Source organism: Tasmannia lanceolata, unplaced genomic scaffold (assembly GCF_043159265.1).
Source record: "Tasmannia lanceolata isolate RefF3 unplaced genomic scaffold, GAP_Taslan_0.1 ptg000008l, whole genome shotgun sequence".
Classification (NCBI taxonomy): Eukaryota; Viridiplantae; Streptophyta; class Magnoliopsida; order Canellales; family Winteraceae; genus Tasmannia; species Tasmannia lanceolata.
The window spans coordinates 38698785-38708516 of record NW_027518685.1 but is presented as its reverse complement, the minus strand read 5'-3'; the positions used below and the strand labels follow the sequence as shown (position 1 = coordinate 38708516).

At 37.5% G+C, this 9732-nt stretch overlaps 1 protein-coding gene across 2 annotated transcripts; it reads left to right on the top strand.

The window, feature by feature from the left end:
* The first annotated feature begins 500 nt into the window (after window positions 1-500).
* On the top strand, window positions 501-9367 carry LOC143885313 (protein WVD2-like 3). 2 transcript variants are annotated; one of them, XM_077389421.1, is made up of 7 exons: window positions 501-707; window positions 4586-5153; window positions 6921-7009; window positions 7145-7238; window positions 7329-7400; window positions 8074-8184; window positions 8917-9367. In XM_077389421.1, the coding sequence occupies exons 2-7, from the start codon at window positions 4590-4592 to the stop codon at window positions 9172-9174; spliced, it is 1188 nt and encodes a 395-aa protein (XP_077245536.1). In that variant the 5' UTR covers window positions 501-707; window positions 4586-4589; the 3' UTR covers window positions 9175-9367. The 2 variants fall into 2 exon arrangements, with proteins under 2 accessions (XP_077245536.1, XP_077245537.1); XM_077389422.1 differs by having other exon boundaries at window positions 4568-5153.
* The last annotated feature ends 365 nt before the right edge of the window (window positions 9368-9732 follow it).

Sequence of the window (9732 nt, the reverse complement as noted above, 5' to 3'; positions counted from 1 at the left end):
CATTTCTCACTCTTGCATTTCCATTATTGCTTGGTTTGGCATTTCATTTTGTTCTTCAATTATATTTGCACTAACCAAATATTTAATTAAGTGAAGAAAAATTCCAATTAGGGTTCATAGGTAATTTTCAAAAGGCCTAATATTGAGTTAAATTCAATTCACCCCCCCTCTTGTATATTTCAGGTGAAACCTCACAAAGTCATAGTGCACCTACAAGAGTCGGGTTTCAGGTTTCGGGTTTTTTTTTTTTGTTTAAACCCTATCCGACCTGGATTGAGTTGGGTTTTTCAACCTAAAACCCTACGCAACCCAAGACCCATGATTTCTAAACCCGACCCGGGTTATTTTTGGGTCGGGTCGGGTCAGGTAAAACCCGACCCAAGTTGCACTCTCGCTTTAATGCATAAGGGTATTGTCGTCATTTTCTGAGCTTTGTCACATCTGAGAAATTCCTGACAATTTTCATTTTAAAACAGGCAAGGTTTCCGTAATCTGGCCAAAAAGTTCTTCCAAGTGGGAAAAAGGAAAAAAAAAGGAAGAAAAAGCCAACCTAGGGTTTTCAAACAGCGGCCCTCATCTGACGCCGTTAATGACGGACATCTATAAATACCCCAGAGAGATAGAGAGAGAGAGAGAGGTGGGCTTGATGACTCTGTAACCACAAGGAGACACTCGAGATTTTCCTCTTTCGTAGATCGGGAAAAAATGTAAGAGATTTTCGACATTTTCTCGACCTTTTCCCTGTTTATTGTTCACGATCTAGATGATATATCTATGATTTGATGATGAACGAGTTGTTTCTCGATTAGGTTGCTTCCATTTTGATTGTTTTTTGTCGATCGATCTGTGGTGCATGGGGGATTTTGCTTGCATTTTTATGTAGATTATGATTGCTATGTGAATCAAGCTGAAATGGAGATTGTGCTATTTCTTGTTTGCATTTGATCTGCATTCTGTATTTTGCATTAGACACTGAGTGATTTTAGGTTTTTTTTTTTTTTTTTTTTTGAAATGGTGATTTTATGCTTTCTGTATTTCTTGTTTTTTCGCGTTCTTTCTTATGAATGAACTGAAATTGGTGTCCTTTTCTCTTCCATTTGATGCATGCTGTTTTTTTGTGTTTGTCTAAATCGGTTTCAAAACAAGGAAATTACTGTGCTTTTTTTTCACTCCTACAATTATTTGCTTTTTTAAAACTCTGCTAGTAATTTAGTGACCTTTTTCTTGCCTGCTGTCATTTTTATTCTGCTTTTTTGTTTTTAAACAAACGGGGAAATTGATTAAATTTCGCCCTTGCTTCATTTCCTTTCTGTTGTTATCTTTGGCAGAAGGGCAGACGAGTGAGTGATTCTTTGGTCTCAATTTTTTATTCTAGTTTTTTTTTTATTTTCTTCAAATCAAAATGAAAACAGTGATGATTTTTTTATTCCATTTTGTTTGATTTAGGTTAGTTTACTTGCCTCTTCGGCAAATGATGAGTAATTTCATAGTTCATGTGCCTCAATTTATTTTTTATCCTTTTCTTCTGCATATCATGAGTAGTTTTTGGTCAAATCTGTGCTCTGAAAATTGGCATGAAAATTTTCAATTTTGATCATCAGTTACTGTTCTTTTTAGAGCTCTTTTTGCTATCATTTGTGTTTTTTCTTCAGCCCTTTTATGTTTCCCTCTATGTGTATCTGCTGTATAAGAAACATCCTTATATCACATTTAATTCAATTAAAAATGGGTTTTGTTAACGAGTGCCCTAATTGGGAAAGGAATTTTCCAATCATTTTTCACGTCGTTTGAGAATTTTACAAATGTTTTGAGTCATTTTTATCAAAACATGTGTAGAATTCCTTTCCCAATGCACCTTAACGACTGCCCTTAGGGCACTCGTTAACAAAACCCATTAAACATTGAGTAATGCTAGGGAAACCGAGAATAGGACCCAAAACGGGACCGAACCAATTGATTCTTTCCACAACATGCTAAGTGACGTGAGCAAGCCCTTAGATTTAGGAAAATCTTCAAAAAAGCAATTTTTTTGGGACACATGGCATATTCTCATTGCAGGTCCCATGCTCGGTGGTACTCTCGGTCTCTATATCAATTTCCGTAAACATTATATGTCCATGATCTATCTTTAAATCATTTTTCCACTGTTTATTGCTTTACATTTTTTTTTTTTTGAAAATTGACAAATATATTCATACTAGCAAAATTACAATGGGGACTAGTAGTCCCACTAGATTTACACAGTATGAATTGCCCAAGAGCATTCTCCTTGGCCCAAAAGAAAAACTTATTACCCCTTACATTACCCAATAGCCTCAATTGAATCGAATCCAGCAAAAATTGCCATATTTGTGAGACCCTCAAAGTCAAGATCGTGACCTGCCCCGTCACACCGATTTCTCCACTACAATCTACTGGCAAATTCGATTTTCAAAAATCCCACTCGAAGGCCCAGAGCTATTGTGCGCCCTCAATCCTGCACGATAGCCAACCACCCAACATCATCATCCGATCTCCGGCGACCTCCACCTCGAACCACCACCAAACACCGACAGCTCCCTATTAAAAATATATCAAATCCTTCCACCATCGTCTCCAAAACCTACTTCTACTAACCCAAAAATCATCCCATCCAAAAGTATACTCCAAGCCCTAACCCTAAACCGTAACCCTAAAGACTATAATACTCCCCACCTCCTTCCCCATTCAACCATAACCCTAACAACCCTAATACTTCCCTCCCACTGAGTCAAACCTTATCCCTACAAGGTTCATTGCCGCTATCCACAACCTCCCCCACCTCCACATCCAACCTCCTCCTTTTCCCCTGAATCTGGACACCCTTTTCCTTACATCAGCACCTTCCACAACCTCTAATGACTCCCTCACCCACTTTCTCCATCAACCCTAACTAGATCCGGCCCTTTCACCATTAAATTTGGCCTTCTTGAGCTCAACTCTGGCCATTCCGCCCCTCCAGCCACCATCTTTGCAATTCCTGCGAGATCGGCCCATCTCCGGGCAACATTCGGCCACCATATATTCATATATATGGCCCTCGGCTTTCCATGACCCCCGGATCCGATAATCCACATCCTCTACGGCCTCGCACCGCCTATAGTTGGCCTTCCACGGCTCCAGGTCTAGCACCCCACGGCCTTTCACGGCGTGTATGGTCTCAAATCTATTGGGATAGCAAATTCTGCATTTTCATTTAATTGTTTTAATGCGTTCAAGCACTACGCCCGTGACCCGTCTTTATTTTGTTTCCCTACCTATTCCAATGGTTTTCATTTGAGTGTGGGGTTAGCAAGTGCTGCATTTTCATCTAGTTGTGCAAATAAAACGTTCAGTGGGTCATAACAGTTTATTTGATTATGCCGATGCCTTTTTCTTTTATTTTTTTTATCTGGCAATATTAATCTGTTAATATTTTTGTTAGATCATTTATATATGAATAATCCTTGGATCCACTTGGAAGTTTTTGTGAGCGTTAGATAAGCTTTAGTACATAATGCTGTGTACCTTAGGTTTTTCTTGTTCGTTCTTTCACTCCTTACATCTTTTAATTGGTGTTTACTAAAATTTAGTTTCAAATATTGAGGCCTATGTCATTTTAAAAGTTCTATTCTTAATTGATGCCTTAGGAGTTAGGAGATCGTGGCTGTTTTAGACATGCTAGTGTTGCTTCTATCAGTTTTAGATAAAGTTTTTCAATTGAATGGTTTGTTCTCTTACTCTTATTTGTGTTTTTAACTATTTTGAGGAGCAAAGAGCTTCCGTTTCAATACGTATCTTAAGTAAGCATGACGTTCTGTTTACTCGAAGGCCATTGACTGTCAATGCTAATTCTGCTCCAATTTCGAATATATGGAATATATGGTCTGGAGGACCCCATGTTGATTTTTTAAAATCCTTACAAATTTTCTTTTACATTTTGTCTATTAATGCACTTTTCTATTTGATTGAAAAAAAATATTTGCCTCCGTTTTTTTTGTTGCCGTTCGTTTGATGATAAGTGGACAAGCCAGTATCATAAATTTAGATTTAATTTATTTATTAATTAACTGAAATTGGCCATTTATGGCTTCTTGTGGAGAAATAAGAAGTATGAAAGACTGAGTAGTGGCAGTTTCAAGCGAATTCTAAGATCAAATATTAAACTCCAACTATGTAATAATTGATTGAGGATGAGTACTCTGGCAAAAATTTTGTAATTTGAATAGAGGCTTAGCACTGCATATTATTTTAGACTTTTAGGGAGTTTGGTACATTTAAATTACAACAGCTTTACTAGCCATTCAAAAAAAAAATTACAAAAAAAAAATTACAACAGCTTTACTAGATAAGAAGGAAAAAATACTTCATTCTTGAACGATTCTTTCTCCCAATTCAGATTGCTATGAACACAATCCCATACATATAAGACTTCTAGCAAGTAGCAACGTAAGTTCTTTCTCTAAGAAATTATCACAAATAGCATAAGAGTTGATGGTTTGGATCTGTACAATGGGAGAGTATTCATGTACAATCTGTCTTAATTCAATTCATTCTTGACTGACTGCAGATATCCTATTTATTGCAGTGCAATGGGGAGGGAAGTTACAGACATTTGTGTGGACCAGGATCATGGTGTAATCTATTCAAACGTTGATACCAAAGAGCCACTTAATGAAATTGCTCCTGGACATTGTCCACTTGCAGATTCAGATGAACATATTCAGGGGGATTCAGACCCTCAAACACTGGCAGGAAACACAGAAGCAAAGGAATATGAAGTGAAAGAATGCACTACAGACAATTCAGTTGAGGTTGATGATGTCTGTCCAGATGAAAATTATGATAAAGAGCAAGATGTAGCTTGTGTGAAAAATAATTTTGACAGTGGCATTCCTGGGGAGAAAACGGTAAAATGTGATACTCAGAAACCAATCAAGGACAAGAAGTTAAACTCTCCTGCAAAGTTGGCAGCAAGATCTGTGGCTGTTGGAAATGTTAGATCTAACTATACTGTTCCAAAGCCATTTGCTCTGGCCACTGAAAAGCGTGCCTTGTGTGGAGCTCGACTTACTGGAGCCGAAGTTGCTGCTGGCTGCGTAAACAAACCTGCTAATACGTCAAATTTGCAATCCCCAAACATAAAGAAGACTCAGGTGATATATTTTAGAGTTTAATTTTATGATACACTTCTCATATATTTTGTATTATATCTAGTACTATAATTTATTCGGATATGAGAACAATGAGGTGTTCTTGTAGTGGGTGTGAAACAATCACGCAATGGGTTTTTTCCTAATGATTATGTATATTTTGTACTGCTCAAGACTAATAATTAACATTTGAAATATTTGATTTCTTACATATCATATTACCACAAGCTCTCTGGTTGTAGAAGCCTATTTGGGTTATCCATCAAATAAAAGTCAAAGAAATAATTTTACAAGTTATATTCTTTTTAGGGTACTGTAACTGTAATTAACATTTTTCATCTATAATCTTATAATAGAACTCATATTTGTATTAAACTTTTCTATTTTTTTTGAATGGTTTGTATTAAACTTTTATGTTTTCTTTCCTCTAGAACCTAGGAGCTTGTTCACAGAATTTTTGGAACATTTCAGCAGTGAATTCTCTGAAGGTCCCTTGAAAAAAATTGGCCTTTGTTTTGGAAATGCACATTTTGAAGCACATATTGTTGGAATCTGTGAGCTGTTTTTAAAAACTTCCTACTTAGACAAGAACTTGCCCTAGGTAAAACTGAATCAACTCAGATGATTCAATGATTCTTGCAGCAAGAATTTTATTCACTCAGGTGGGCCAAAGAAGTTTTTTATTTATTCAGTAGGGGGCCAAAGAAATTTTGACTGCTTCAGTGGGGCCAAAACCAAGTAGACCAATGCAGCCCTAAGGTGGATTCTTTTACACCTTACCTCATGCATAGCTTGGTTGGGGCCTATCATTTTACAACACATGTTTTGATAAGGTGAGACCCACCATATTACACTCATCCATAGCATGGGTCGGGCCCAATATGTTACAAAACGTGTTTTGATATGGTAGGGCCCACCATCTCTACCCAAACACATGCATATGGTGGGACCCATGAGTGGGCCCACCATTTTATGGAATGTTTTGATAGGGTGGGTCCTACCATTTATACTCAAACCCATGCATCGTGTGGCACCCACCGTCTACCTCATGTTTTGATGGGGTGGGTCCTAGCATCTCCACCCAAACCCATGCATAGGATGGAGGCCGCCATTTTTCACCTCATGTTTTGATGGCGTGAGGACCATATTTTACACTAGTAGTCCTGGCCATTCTGAGGATGAAGTGGGAGAATTGGAGAAGATGAAAGTGGTTTAGGGTTTTGGGGAGAGCAAAGTCCAGCGAAGAAGATGAAGATCTTGATTAGGGTTTTGGGTTTTGCTCTATTGCGCAAAATGTGGGGTTCCTCTGAAGAAGAGAAGTCGATGGGTGTGTTTCTCGCGTTGACGAAGATGAAGAAGATGGGTTTCTGTGTTTCACGAGAAGAAGACGGGTTTCTCTACTTGTGTTAGGGAAAGTGTTTTACGCTATTTGCTTTTGCACAAAAACCAAATCGGCAGGACCCACTACTACACAACCTATGGGAAAGTGAATCTCGTTGATCGACCAGATCGAGCAGAAACATTTTCCCATGTGTGTGTGTGTGTGTGTGTTTTGGTAACTTGGTATGTAGCATCTAAGCATTTTCTCGAAATAGGTTTGGGAGTGCCACCTATGCATTGATTTGAAGGGTAAAACTTACGGTCAGTGCACAGGTGGCATTTCTCTCCTGAAAAAAGAGGGTCTGTGAAATCGGTTTTGCTAGGTGGCCTAAACACTAAATTATAGGAGTTAGTTTTCCATGATGTTTTTATATGTGAAATTTCTTGCAGCCAAACTCAGCTCTTATATCGAGGAAGCCACTGCAACCTGATAATACAAAGCATCCGGATGAAGAAGATGCTTGCTCTGTTGTTTCTTCGTATCCTTTGTTGACTCTGAGCCTAAATTCATTGTACTATTTCCTCTTATCTTATGTTCAGCAATTTCATTGCTATTCAAAAAAAAAAAAAAAAAGGTTCAGCAATTTCATTGTCATTTTCCTCAACTAGCATAGAATTGCGGCATCAGTACGAACATTAAAAATGAGGTCTAGTGTGACATCTGCACCTACCTTTAGATGCAATGAGCGTGCAGAGAAGCGGAAGGAGGTACCTTCTTTGGTAGACAAGCATATGTGAAGTTCTATATTGTACTTATTTGCCTCAAAAGCTTCATTGTTGATGTTTTTGCCTTTCTAGTTTTACTCAAAGTTAGAGGAGAAGCACCAAGCTTTGGAAGCAGAGAAAAACCAGTCTGAAGCTAGGACTAAGGTACTTGGCGACATTACACTTTCTTCTTCTTCTCTCTGATGTTTCTTTGTTAATATTTTGTTGAAAAGATTGTTCCCTTTACTAGGACTCCCCTCATGTATTGTCATAGGTCCCAGCCTCATGTATTGTCATAGGTCCCAACCATAGTTAGCAAAACGTGATTCGGCAATAAAACGGGACGGCAAAAATTCAAGTTTAATACGATTTTGGTTCAAAAAAATTATATAGTAAAAAAAATGAAACGCAAAAAAAGGAATGCATTTAAAGTTTTGTAATTTACAAAATATAATAGGGGTAAAGTTGGAAAGTTGGCCAAAGAAACTTGTTTAATACGTTTTAAATGCGTTTTAAACGTGTTTAAAATGTTTTCGTAAAAAGACGGAGTTTTTTTTATTGTAAAAGTTTTAAACGGCAAACAATTAAAACGACTTTTAAACTGCATTTTTTGGAAATGCAAATGCTGTTTTTGCTAACTATGGTTCCAACTATATGACACTTATACGAAGATTTGGAAGATCTTTCTGGGCCTCCTGCAACTGAAGCGCGCAGGCCTATATTAGTTTGTTACAAAATGTCACTTTTTCTCTTCACTGGCATGGGTGTGACAATCTGGGGGCAAACACATTTCGGTTATTTTACTCTACTTTTTTGTTAACCAATGTTCCTTTCTCAGGAAGAGCGAGATGCTGCTATAAAACAGCTTAGGAAGAGCTTGACGTTTAAAGCAAAACCAATACCAAGCTTCTACCATGAAGGACCACCTCCGAAAATTGAACTTAAAAAGGTATTCTGTTATCTTTCCCTGGAATCTGTATAGCGTTCGTTGTTGTCTCCAGAAATATTACTGTAAGTGACATAGAATCCAAATTTGAAAATACTCTCAATTCCTGTTTGAGATGAAATAATGCGGAAAAAAAGAGTTAAAAGTTAAAACCCATTTCTCCAATTTCCCATAATTAGCTGCTGTTGTTTGAAATGACTTTCTTTCTCAAATCTGATGCCACTGAAAACACTGCTCATTTAAACCAGGCATCACATTTCAAACCACATAAAATGAAACTTTTTTTTTCTGCAATGAGAAAGAAAAGACTGGCTTCCGTAGTTGTTTTACTTGGGTTTTGGGTGACACATCATCAAAAACCTCTGTTTAGTTGCCATTAGATGAATGAAATCCCTAGAGACTACCAGTGATGTCTCGTTGTCTGGAGACATGTCATCCTTGTCTCCTCCCAACAAAATCCAAGCAAAAAACTACAAATAAGTGGTTTTTTGCTTCGATTTCTTGGAAATGATGTTTTTCTCTCTCTTTTCTCTCTGTTTGTTGATGACACTTCCTACCACTACTCTACGAGGTTGACAAGTGACAACCAAACACTACTATATCACTATTCTACGAGATAAGTTCCAAGTAAATCGAAGGCTTGTCTACTCCCTGTTAGACTACTTACACCACCACTCTACGAGTTAAATACCTGCAACTAAACATGAGTGTTCTTGACTTGCTTTTATTCTTCAGCTGCCACCAACTCGTCCAAAATCGCCAAAGCTGGGTCGGAGGAAGAGTTGCAATGATGCAATCAATCCATCTCAAGGGGATAACAACAAGGTAACTTCTGTTTGGGTTAATCGTCACAGTCTGGGTAGTTACAAAGAAGATAACCATAAGAAGGATCAAAGCAATGCCATTTTCAAGGATACAGATGGCCCTAAATCTGTTAGGGTTCCTCTTAAGATAGCAAGGCAGAGAAATGTGGATATCCCCGTGCTGTCGTGAATTGTGAGTTAATTATTATTAATTTTTCTCCATTTTCTGTCTTGTTCTGAAATTTGCTTTTTCTTGCAAAAACTTGATGCAGTGGTTTGTGTGGTATATTTTGTAAATTTTTGTAAGTTATATAATATGAACAATTGATAGCTCACTGAATGTATGTTTATTGAAAGATTTTATATGATGCGACCATTGTGAAGTCTAGTGTATTTCGGAAAGTGCAGTGAGGCCCAATTCTTAGGATGATCCAAACCCTTCATTTTAATGATCCTTACCACATGGACACTGTAATTGTAAAATTTGAATGGTCAATATTCCTTCAACCGTTTTACTGAAACCCTAAAAAGCCTTCTATGTTCATAGTTATTATTGTAAAATTAATGTGACTTCAGGGCTATGGATCATTAAACTCAACATCTAAATGCGTGACCCAATTCTTTGGTACATGAGTTGGCTAGGCATCCTAATTTCTAGGGCTATTTTTATAAAAATTTCAACGCCCCCTTGGGCAGCAACGCCCTTTTCCAATTTCCATTGCTATTTTTTTAGAAAAAGATTTTTGCA